The sequence below is a fragment of the Monocercomonoides exilis genome, assembly GCF_001643675.1.
Source record: "Monocercomonoides exilis strain PA203 chromosome Unknown scaffold45-810774, whole genome shotgun sequence".
In the NCBI taxonomy this organism is placed as follows: domain Eukaryota; phylum Preaxostyla; order Oxymonadida; family Polymastigidae; genus Monocercomonoides; species Monocercomonoides exilis.
Window position 1 is genome coordinate 706,728 of NW_027150590.1, and position 12,321 is coordinate 719,048.

The 12,321-nt window shown below is 35.4% G+C and overlaps 3 protein-coding genes across 3 annotated transcripts; all 3 read left to right on the forward strand.

Moving 5' to 3' along the window:
• Window positions 1–43: 43 nt before the first annotated feature.
• Window positions 44–1,669, forward strand: MONOS_12720 (uncharacterized protein; the record flags this gene model as incomplete). Its single annotated transcript, XM_067865364.1, has 1 exon — window positions 44–1,669. The coding sequence occupies one exon, from the start codon at window positions 44–46 to the stop codon at window positions 1,253–1,255; it is 1,212 nt and encodes a 403-aa protein (XP_067721833.1). The 3' UTR covers window positions 1,256–1,669.
• Window positions 1,670–8,361: 6,692 nt separating this feature from the next.
• Window positions 8,362–8,744, forward strand: MONOS_12721 (uncharacterized protein; the record flags this gene model as incomplete). The annotated part of the gene is made up of 2 exons (XM_067865365.1): window positions 8,362–8,367; window positions 8,430–8,744. The coding sequence occupies 2 exons, from the start codon at window positions 8,362–8,364 to the stop codon at window positions 8,742–8,744; spliced, it is 321 nt and encodes a 106-aa protein (XP_067721834.1).
• A 390-nt stretch (window positions 8,745–9,134) lies between these two features.
• Window positions 9,135–10,175, forward strand: MONOS_12722 (uncharacterized protein; the record flags this gene model as incomplete). The annotated part of the gene is made up of 4 exons (XM_067865366.1): window positions 9,135–9,301; window positions 9,349–9,674; window positions 9,846–9,939; window positions 10,016–10,175. The coding sequence occupies 4 exons, from the start codon at window positions 9,135–9,137 to the stop codon at window positions 10,173–10,175; spliced, it is 747 nt and encodes a 248-aa protein (XP_067721835.1).
• Between the last annotated feature and the right edge of the window lie 2,146 nt (window positions 10,176–12,321).

Sequence of the window (12,321 nt, forward strand, 5' to 3'; positions counted from 1 at the left end):
ATTCAACAAAACAAAACAAAAAATGAGAATATCTCCGAAAAAAATGGAACATTCTGAATCTTCGGAATATCTTCTAGCTGAAAGTGGATCAACTGAATACATTCTGGGGCATGATTCTGACAAAATACCAAATTGGGCTTTAGAGAAAGTGGAAGAAGATGAGGATGATGAAGAACAAGAAATCAAAAAAAGATCTCCTTCTCCTTCAAAATCTTCAATTTCTTCTTCTGACACAGACTCATCCTTTGTCCGCATGGAGGATATGTGTCCAACTACTTCATCAATGTCGAATCTGGTAGATGCAATGGCTTGCTCATCTCCTCATGAAAAGTTAATTGTTGACTTGAGAGATTCGTTGTTCATGCTGCTTCATGGAAGGAATAAGACAAAAGAGATGGCAATAGGAACATTGAAGGAAAGAGAGCAGACAGCAGCAGAAGTGCTGCTGGTGGTGGCGAATCTGGCACTCCACTCGTTTGATGAAATGGAAGTTCCTCTTCAATCTCTTTCCAATTTGAGTCCGCATATTGTGCTGTTCTCCGAACACATGGTGATCTGCATTGTGATGCACTCAGACTGCTCGTCAGATGATGACTCGGATTCATCGTCGATCTCTTCATTGACAATTGTTTCTTCTTCGTCCAATATTTCATTGATGAGCGAAAGATTCACCGATTCTCCACCTCCATCATCCGCGTTTGAGGATGATGAAAACGCCAGAAAAGAGTTTTTGAGATGGAAAGCACCAGAGCTGCTGATGAACAAGAAGATGGGAGCAACGAAGGAGTCGGTTGTGTTTTCGATGGGGATGATGCTGTGGGAGATTCTGACAGTGGAGATTCCGTTTGGGGATTATTCAGCAGAGGGAGCGGGGCAGAAGATTGTTCGTGGGGAGAGGCCGGAGATGAAGGGAGTGAGGGTGTCTGTGTTTGGGGAGGTGGTGTCGCGGTGCTTGTCGTGGGAGAGGAGCAAGCGTCCGAGGCTGGGAGAACTGAAGAGAGAGTTTGTTGGAGGATGTGGGGCGAGTGGGATGATGGTGACCGAATCAGATGCGATTGGGATATGCGACAAGGAGACGAGCAGTGTGGAGGAGGAAGGTGGAAAAGAAGGGATTGGAGAGAATGAGAAAAGGAGTGAGAAAGGGAGTGAGAAGGGGAATAAGAAAAGGAGTGAGAAAGGGAGTGAGAAAGTGAGTGAGATAGCGAATGGTGCACGAGAGAGAAAAGAGAGGATTGAGCAAACGAACAATGTTTGATAGCTGTTTTTGGTTGCGTGTTTCGTGGGGTTGCGTGCTTGTTTGTATGTTGAGGATTGTGATGTCTGTTGTCTAAAGGCCAGAGAAAGATTTTGTGAGTTTGATGGAGGTGTTTGTGTGAAAAATGCTGTTGTGGTGGATGTGTGCCATTGATAGTTTTGAGTATGAGTTTTTTAACTTCTTGTTTGTATGAATTCCTCATTCTTTTAAATTTCTCTTCATTCATTTGATCTGTCTGTCTGTATGTATGAATGTATTCATTATGTTCCTTTTTTTTTCTCTTGTTTCTATGTGTTATTGTTGGTTTTGTAAAAGCTCGAACAACCACATCACTTCCATTTTCAATGGAAAAGTTGTTCCAAAAATTATAATTAACATCGACATGGCATTTTAAAAAGATCACAAATGAAAGAATTGGATCATTTTTAATAACAACTTGGTTGAAAATTTATTTACACCAAAAATAATTCTAATTCGAAAAAAAATAATTCAATTTCAAAAACTAATACTTCAATTTAGAGATAAATTTTATTCGAAAACACAAATCTTTTTCGTTTGTTGATTTCGAAAATTTTCTGGAAATCATACAACCAATAACATACATCACTCGAACTTAAATGAATTTTTGATCAAAATTAATAATAAAAATTTTTTGAGAAAAATATTTAAATTTTCGAAAATCAGCACTCTTATGTCAAATTAAAAGAATGAAAATGTGTTTCTTTCAATAAAATGAATCAATCGATAATTAATAAATCTTGTTAACTGAAAATATTTATGAAAATAGTCCTTAAGTGAGAAAATATTGACGCTTGTTTGTAAAAATAAAACTAACTTCAATTATTTAACTGAAAATGAATTTCTTTCATTTTTTAACTAATTAATAAATTATGAAAACCAAAACATATTCATTTTTTTATACGATAATGCAACATTATTTATATTATGATCAACAAAAATTATAGAAGAAGGCGAGTGAAAAAAACCCTTGTATATGACATTTTCATTTGAATAAATCAACAAATTCCATATATGTGAAAGTTTGTTGAATTTCAACTCCGCCTTTGACTTCTTTTTGTCCAATATTTCGTATTTCAATTGAAAAATCTGAAACAAAATAATTTGGTCTTTATTGATCATATGACCCAGTTGTTTTGTTTCAGTTTTTTCAATTGAAATACGAAATATTGGACAAAAAGAAGTCAAAGGCGGAGTTGAAATTCAACAAACTTTCACATATATGGAATTTGTTGATTTATTCAAATGAAAATGTCATATACAAGGGTTTTTTTCACTTGCGATGGGGCATTAATCATGCGTATTTGAATCATATTATTCATGCTATTTTTTCACAAATAAAAAATCTTTTATTTCAAAATTTTATTGTATTTGTCAATTTATATTATTTAATTTTTTTCATGTGTCTCATTTTTTTTTTTGAACAATTCAATATGGTAAGAAATTTTTGCATTATGAATTATGTTCCACAAAATTCAGTCACTCACCATTCATGTTTGTTGTTAAATGTTGTCAACAATAATTCTTTAATTATTATGGTTGTTTCGGTTTTGCATGTTTGTCTATCTTTTTTCTGGAAATACCTTTTGTATTATCAACTTTTAGTACATCTTCATTTGGAACAGTTTTAACATAATTCATTCCAAAATGAGACCTCCAAATCATTTCATCATTTTTGTCTCGAAACTCTTCAAAAACAAAAGTTTCATTAATTCGTTCCTTTTTCGATGCATGTGAAATGAGAAAAGTGAAAATTCCTTCAAACATTCGAATTGCAATGGAACTCAATTGCACACCGAGTGTTATCTGCAGATTCGAACCGGATTCAAAATGAAAAATGTTCCTGAGAAAAAGAACACGTTGATGATTCGAAAGAAAGAAGAACGAGTCATGGAAATACTGAAAAATTCATAAGATAAAAGAAAGCAAATCACATCATAAACGCTTTGAGTCGTTGTTGCGAAAGTTTGTCATGAAATGCCTTCTCACAATTCACATTTTTCATTCATGAAAAGGCATGCCGAGGAATTGATGATCGTCTCTTCAAGAGTGAGAGATGAAAAAAGAATGAAATTTTCTGAACAAAGTATTTTTACCTGGATAAATCATTTAACTCAATGTGTAAATGGAAAATATTCTTCAATGATCTTCTGTACTGATGAATCAGGTTATCATGCCTATGAAGACACAAGAAATGTGAACCTTATTGTTGGAACAAATGATAATCGTGAAATTAATCACATACCTGTGGACAGAGGAGAAAAAAGGATTTCATTGCTCCATTGCATTTCGCTTGATGGGACTTTTGTTCCTCCTTGTTTTCTGGTGCAAAAACCATTCAACACTAGATCTCTTCAGTCTCTTTGCTATCAAATATGAATTCATGGTTGTGTGGAAATCGGAAATTCGTCTCATTTCACAAATAAGTTGTTTGAAAACTGGATTGAGAAAGTTTTCATTCCTCATATGGGGGAAAATACGGACTTTCAAGCTTTTTATGCACACAGCAAGAAAAAATTGTTTCACTTATAACTTTGTTTCGTTTTCTCGGATTTCAAAATAAATTTGATTTTTGTATCCGCAAACATGCATCATTGAAATCAAAACATAAGGGTTTGTGACATTTCACGAATGCTTAAAAATAAACCCATTTTTATTGTGTTTTTTGCTAAAAAAAAGTCAATGAAAAGTGCATAATTTTTCATTGAAAATGCCTGAAGTCAAAAATTTCGTCCCATATCAACATCAAAAGAATGATTTTTCCAGATAAGCATGCACAAGCAGTGTTGATGCGTGATGTGTGCCTAATACACCTGTTTTTCAACGAATTGACTCGACTTGCTAATGAAAATATATTGCTTTCGGTTTTCATCCGAATGCAACACATTTGTTGCTGTCATTGGATTTATCAATTATCTCACTTTGGAAGCTTCGAATTCAACAGGTTCGGTTGTGTTCAACGCACGACTGCGTGGAACATCTTTTGTGGGGTGTAATGAATGCAATATTGCAAGTTGCTTTATCAATCACAATTTTTCTGTTTTAAAAAAAAGTGGACTTGTGAATGATTTTCACAAAACTCCATCAACAACGCGAATCATCAAAGAAAGCTTCGAAAAAGTAATCGAAATCATGAAATTGAACAATAAATTATTTCTACTTTTATGCACAAGACAAACAAAAGGTGGAGAGAAGGGGAATAATAAACAAGCCCTGGGTGACGTGATGACTTCTGACGTGACATTATCGATTTTTGACGGACGTGACAAAAATTTCCACGTCACAAAGCAAAACCAACATTATTGTTTTATTGTTTCATAAAAATAAATATTTTCCGATTTGAATTTTTTTGAAAATTGAGATAATCAAATTTTCCATTATGAATTTTAAACTGACGTTCAAGCGGCAATCGGAATTTTGACGCGTCACTGAAGTCACTTCCTGTCAGCTATTCGAAAAAGTTTAATGAATGAGCAAAAGAACAAAATAAACCACTCATATCAAAAGAAAGTTTTGATTTCATTTTTCAGGAAACACAACCATTAATTCTCTTATTGTGGAAGATTATTCAACTTTTATTATGAAAGAGTCAATGACAAATCTGTAAAATCCAAAAAATAAAACTATTTATCGTTTTTCACACTGATGCAAACAATGGAATGGAGAATATTGACAAGGTTTGAATTGCACATCTATTTAAATTAAAAATTTATTAACATTTTTGTTATAATTCTTTTTCAAAATGTTTATTAATTTTGTTTGGCGAATTTATGTCATTCAAAATTTTCAAATAAAAATTTTGAGCATTGAAAAAATGCTTCCATGTCAACAGATAAAAAAATCGATTGCATAAACGTTTCGCACTTTCAACACATATTAAAAAATGATAATAACGGATTTTCCTTCAATGATTAGCGAAAAATAAACTGAGACTTTTCAAGAAGTCATTGAAATTGTCAAATGCAGATATTCAGAATGTGCAGCATTGCTATTTGAAAATTATTGATGCAAATTAGCATATTTGATTAGGAATCTATTATTGAAACAAATGATTCACATTTCATTCCCAGACATTTGAGATGTGTTGTATAAATATAATATAGCTTATGGCAATTTCTTTTCTCATCAGAATTACAATTTTTTATTTATAGAACAAGGTTTTTCTAATTCGAACTTTTTAAAAACTTCTTATCATTTATTTATATTTTTTGCGATTTTGTTTTATTCAATATCAACTTCTCTCTTCTGAGGTTGTTTGATATTTAGGAAATTGAAGCGGAATAATTGAGGAGGTGAGATGAACTTTAACTTGAAAAAGAAATGGATGAAATACAGACTGGAGCAACGAGAAAAGGAGATATTATCCATTTTTTAATGAGACTGATATTCAAATTAGTTATTCAAAAAAGATTTTCACTAAAGAAAATCAGAAAATGAAAATGTCGAAAGGATAAGTCCATTTTTGTCTATTCACATCATTTAGAAAAAGCAAATTATAAATTGAATATAATGGAATAAAACATCAAAAGATTCCTTGTTTTCAATTTTGAGAAATAAAAAAAAGGAAGAGTGAAAGATGAAAAAATATTTTTATTAATCATTCATACATAAAATAATAAATTAAAATAAACGAAAAAACAAAATCATCAAATTTTATCGGAAAAAATTCTAATGTTGCATGAAATAAAAAGAAAAAATCTTCATATTTTTCTTTTTCTTTCTTTTCATATATTTCCCTTTTTCTTTTTCCATTTCATAAACCATCTTTCCTTTCAATCGCCTTGAAACCGAATTAGAAAAATCTCAAGCCATCACATGTAATTCTGTCATTCTGCATTTGTTTATGAATCTCCTCAAAAACAACATCAATGGATCTTCCTTTCAACAAGTCAAAAATTTCAAAAGCTCTGTTATTCAAAGCTGCTTCAATCAAAAAATACATCGGTTGTAAATATCTCTGAAATTATCCCTTGATGCTCGATGCACCTGGGCAATGCTGTTGAATAGCCAAACAAATTCTTCATTTCGCAATCGACAATAGCGTCAATAAATATTTATCATTTCAATTTATCTCGTAAAAAGAAGCACTTCTTTGACTTCTCTTCCTCTTTTCTCCTCCTTTCTCGTTCAAACAACAAATCTTGTCAGTTCTTCCAGTTCTCTTTTTATTTCTCTTATGAAATGCAAATCATTCACAATGACATATGGGTAATTCTTTTTGAAAAGTCGCAAACGTTTAACTGATCTGAAAATTAGATCAAAAATGATCAAAAAATGTTGATCATTCCGTTACCATCATATGTTGCTGAGTATTATTCTTTTCAGTTTTGTCACCCTATCTCCGAATATTGCGTTTCAATGAAACAGATTTCATATATTATTTTCACTGCTAAATCATATTTATGAAATTTAAACTTTTTTTCTTGTTTTTTGGAGCAACTGAATAATTTGTTCATATTTCTTTGTTTTCATTTCAATTGTTCGAATAAACGTTTTGATTTTCTGTATGTGGACTTTTTTTTGAATATGTTCCTATGCAGAAAGACTAATAGAATTAGCTTGCTTTTATTCGAGTATTTTTTGTTAGAAATTATTAAACAGGAAAAATATTTCGAAACTGAGCTGATTGTAATTAAAAGAAATTCAATAGGCTGTTAATATTGAGCTGTTATTAATGTTATAATTCATAAATGAAGAATATCATATAATTTCTCAAAAATTTATGTCCTTTTATAAAATATATTCAAAAAAGAAATGACATCTCAAGTTTTGAATCATATCAAGAATCATATCTTAAATAGCTTTCAACTTTTCATTTTCTTTTTTGCACATCCGTTTATTCTCATTTCAACACCCTTCCAAAAGAAATTCTGTTCAAACTATTCCATCAGATCAAAAAAGATGAGATTTCAGTAATGATTGACGTCTCTAATTTGAACATGGACTTTGTGTTTGTGACACGAAAGGAGCTGCAATTTTGTGTGATGAGTTGAATCAAAAAGCTTCTTGAAGCTGATGCACTGCAGCATTCGTCTCTTTTCTCAGCGCCATTAAAATTCTTTATCTTTTTTAACTGGAGCAGCTCTCCAGTCAGTTTCTCCATTCTGGAGATGGAGAAACAAGGAGAAGAAAGCTGCAGGAGATGATAAATCATCTTCATCTTTGCCTTCGTCATCAGCGCCTGCAGTTGTTCCTTCGGATGCATCGTCAGTGGAGGCTTCATGCATTTCGGCAGCAGCGACGAACGAAATTGAGAGGTGGCTACGGATAGTTGTGAAGAAAGCAGCTGGGTTGTTGTTGCTTCCATTGTTGCAATCACTTCAATCACTTCAATCACTATTACATGCACTCTAAGTTTTCAAAGTTGGCTTGTTGTGCTCTGCTGAACAGAATGTGCTGTGTTCGTTCAATGTGTAATGCTTTTCATTCAACTTGTGGCTTTGCTCCCATTTCTTGATGACTTCCTGAGAAAGAAGTCGTAAAAAAACCTGTCAAAACAGCGGTTGATGTGAATGCGTCACTGCCAATATTCAATCCGCCTGAGCCATCGCTGGCTTCATTGACCATTGAATTCCTTGCAAACCGATAGAAGCAGTCGAGACATGCGGAGTAATGAAGATGGACAACAAAATTAGGAGGCGAATGGTTGCTGTGAATAAAGTGGGAGAGATTGTGGAGAAGATGCTGGAGGCGGCGGAGCAGAGGGGCTGATGATGGAAGATGTGCTACTGTCGCCTGCAGCGATAATGCTGCATTTGCTGGAAGAAAGAAATGAAGAAGAAGAAGTTGGAAAAGGAAAAGGAGGAGAATAGGATGAGCGGGCTGACAGAGCAGTGGCAGTAGAAGGACAAGATTATCCAGATGAATTAGAGGAAGAAACTGGAGCTGAACGAGAGGAACAACGCAGAGGTGATGCAGGTGAAGGATGTGAAGGAGCAGCTGGTGACGATGAAGAAGAAGGCGGAACTGATTAATATGAGGATTGAGAAGTGAAGAATCGATGCGCGCAGCAGGGCGTTGTGGTGAGTTGGAACAGCAAGGGGTCGATGCAGGAAATTGAAGTTTCACTTGCACCGTATTCTTTGTTAATGTCTGTATGTGGACGAATAATTCTGTCTAAGGCTTCGCTGATTCCGCTGTTGTGCTGTGTAAAAAGCACAAGGAGAAGTTCACAGCGAGCATCGGGGATGGAAGTATTGTGATGCTTGGGCTAGATCTCAATGGGAAGGGGGTTTTCGTGAAAGTGGGGAGCGGGGTGAGTGTTGTGAGAAAAACAAACAACGATAGTGGAAGAGGTTGTGGAAGTGAGGGAACGAGATCTGGGATCAGCAAGAGATCAGAGAAGAATGGTGCCGAGGCCAGTGATGGCGGTGATTGTGGAGGAGGAGTTGATGAAACTGTGAGACAGAAGAATTGCAAAACGGAGAAGGAATTGAAGGTGATGATTGTATTGTCGAAATTGCAGAAGTAGACTGCATGCGAGCAGAAGATGCTGTTCAAGAAGGCGATTGAGAAGCAGCAGAAGGCGCTTGAGCAAAAAAGAAGGAGCAGATGAAAATGAATGCATCATATGAAGAGATTGCTTAATGAATGCCTGGTAATGTGAAGAAGCTGGAAGAGAATGCGGTGCAAGTGGACTTTGGAGTAAGTAGGGAAGAAAAGACTGTAGAAAGAGACGAGAGAGATAGATGGAGAAAGGAGGAGGAAGAGGAACAGAAGTTAAGGTGTTGAATACGAGGAAGAAGAGGAGTGTGAAAAGGCAGCAGAAAGAAATGCAAGCGCGCAGTAGGGGATTCCGCTGTATCAGCATAATGATCCGAAGAGAGAGCGGGATGACTGGATGTGAACTGCAGTTCCAGCAATGGCAAAGAAAAATGAAGGGAAGGCGAATGTCGTGCAGTGGCTGTATTTGCTTCTTGAGCAGATGACAGACAGAAGAGAACGGGAAGAGGCGGAGTGGCTTGTGACTTCGCCTGGCGGATTAGGTGCAGGGCTGTCTGGGGCAGGTGGGGTGCCTTTGCCAGCGGTGTAGACGGCGAGGGAGCAGCTTATAAAAACAATCTTTGTGTCGCTAGAACAAGAAACGTGTATATCAGCACATGTGCTTCGGGTGCCACACTCGCGGCGGTCGTCTGTGCAGATGAAGCGTTTGTTGAAGTTGCTGAAGATAGGACTGCAGTCGTAGCTAACGTGGAAGCTGACGTAGATTCTGTAGATATTCGTATTCAAGATCGCAACAGACTAGGGCGGGTGCAATCTCAGGTGCGCAGGGGAGGGGGCGGTGAGGCAGGGGCAGAAGAAAGCGACGCAGAAGATGAGCGAGGCGGTGCTGTGGGCTTGGATGAATGGGGAAGAACTGTTCAGGAAAGACTTTGCAGAGATGGAACTGCTTGGGGAATTTGTACAGAAGGAGTTAACTGTAATTGAATTGGAGTTTTCCTGTCATTGAATGGTGTTTGAAGTGGTGTGGGAGAAGAGATTCAAATGTCTGTTGGTTGTTTGAGGGGATACAGTTGGAGAATACGAATGCAGATGCCTCTATGTTCATGGTGTTTCTGCCGAATAACTTTAGGGAAGAAGCAGCTTCCGGATGTTTGCGATGAAGCTGACAAGTTACAGCCTTTACAAAAGTATTTGAATTATGTGATTGTGAAGGCGGCAAGATGGTGTTGGTCAACTTGGAGCAGGAGTTTCATTCAGTATCGAATGTGACGTGTGAATTGTTTGGGCTGAAGCAACAAGTGTGGATTGTACAGTCGGTGGAAGAGAAGAAAGAATGGCGGTGGGTGTAGTTCCATATTGTGCGGCTGCTGGAAGGGATGGTGAGGCTGCAGCTGAGGAGGATGTGCAGTCGATGGTGGAGACAAAAGAAGGACAGATTGTGCTTGTGCAATTTTGTTAGAGATGTAGTTTCACAAAAAAATGGCATTGAAAATGAAGAAAAAGTCATATTTTTCAATAATTCATCAACATCTGTTTCTTCATCGCTGTATAAAACAAATACAGAATGGAAAGTGATGAAATAAAGCAATGCTCTCTGATTATTTGCTGGATATTGCATATGATCAACCATCAAATTTACAAAACAATATTATCATCACCGTTTTCATCTCGTCGTAACCTTTTTCTTTTTCCTTCTTTTCCTTCTTTTTGCAATGAAACTTGATCATTTTTGGAGAATTTGAGGGAAGAAGAAGGAGAAGAAGAAGAAGAGGAGGAGGAGGAGGAGGAGGAGGAGAGGAAGAGGATGAAGAAGAAGAAGAGGAAGAGGAAGAGGAAGAAGAGGAAGAAGAGGAAGAAGAGGAAGAAGAGGAAGAAGAATAATTTGGTAAAGTGGAAGAAGAGGTAGAAGAAAAAATTTATGAAAATTTTTAAGAAGAAGGAAAAGAAGTTGAAGAGAAACCAAAAGAACAGAAGCTGCTAACGAATTCCTTGAGCAATACTTGAATGATGGGCTTCCAGGAGAAATTGTTCCTGAAGTTGAGCTGTTAATCACAAGGACACAGCATAAGGACAACTTCACTTTATCTGAAACAACCCAAACAAATAAAATCCTTTAACAACTGCTAAGTTTGAACTAATAAGTGGTTGACACAATTTGTTCCAATCTCACAGTTGTAATATTTGTCTCATCTCCATTAAACAGAAATGAAGGCTTCTTGAACGAAAGGAGTAACACTGAGCAGTTATCAACATACAGAATTTCATTTTCGATGTTCAACAATGTCAAATTGAGAACAGAATGTTCAATGATTTCTGATTGGCTAACTGAAGAAAAATCTACAAATGGAAGAGATAGCTGGTTATTTTCTTCGAGGATTAGAGAATCTCCAGAATACGAAAACGATTAGTCAAAGGTGAATTTTTATTTTTCGATCCGAACATTCTCTGAGGTTGAGATAAGGCTTCTTTCATTGCCAGGAATTGTTGAGTTCAGATACACAAAAGCGGATGAAGGAGATTCCAGGGAGTGTATGCTGACATTATATGCACCGCATTCCCCAACAACAACTGTTTTTTTGGAGATTAGCAATTTCGAATAAGATGAAGGAATGATGTGCTGAATTCCAAAGCTTAATGAGCGGCATGGCGCTTTGAACTCTCCACACTCCCTATTGTCCTCATGGTTATCAATAACAGCAGATAGAAATATCGTCTTGCTCTGGCATTTCACATCATTCAGCTGAATATCCATTTCTTCTTCTTAAGAGTCTGTTTCGCAGTCCCATATTGAAGGGTATTTCAAAAAATGTGCTCTGAAATATGCAGCAAACTTTCCAAGCTAAAAAAAAGAAAGTTTATATTTTTATGAATAAATTATGCATTCATATCAAAACAAAACGAAAACCGTTTGACTTGCTTATTTAATATCTTTATCAAACTTGTGAGAGGATTCTTTGCATTTATTGAAATTCCAGGCACATTCTGCGCAATAAAAAAACATAATCAAATAAAAAATTGATTTATCAACGAAACTCAATTTGTATATGAAAAGCAATCAAAACATACTTTGAAGATTTCATGAATCAACAATCGCAAAATAGTCCAAGCAATAAAATCCTTTTCACATTGAAAGATTGAAATTCTTATATTGATCAAAATTTTTGATACATAATTTTTTGATTAAAAATGTTTTTTTCTGAAAGAAAAAGTTTGTTATAATCCAACAGACATCACTGTGAAAGTTCGATGTTTTTATTTGAATTATGGTAACGGAGTGTTTTTGAATTAACTAACATGGGTCAAATTTTTGATCTGTAGCGACTTTTCAAAAATAACGACCCATATTCCTAACCTTTGTCGTTGCAAAATATTTTTATCAATTTCTTCAACTTGTGCAAACTGTATCTTTTATGATTGTATTCAACCAGTTTGCTTTTTCGATATTATAATCGCAGAAAACAGCACAACGTTTGTTTCTCTTTTTGAACGGACAAAAAACTGAAAAGCAAATATTTATTCACTTTTGACTTTTTATATTTTTGAAATTATCAATGTTCACACCATTTCATTGTGAATCTGTATGTTTCAACAAGAAAAACAAAAGA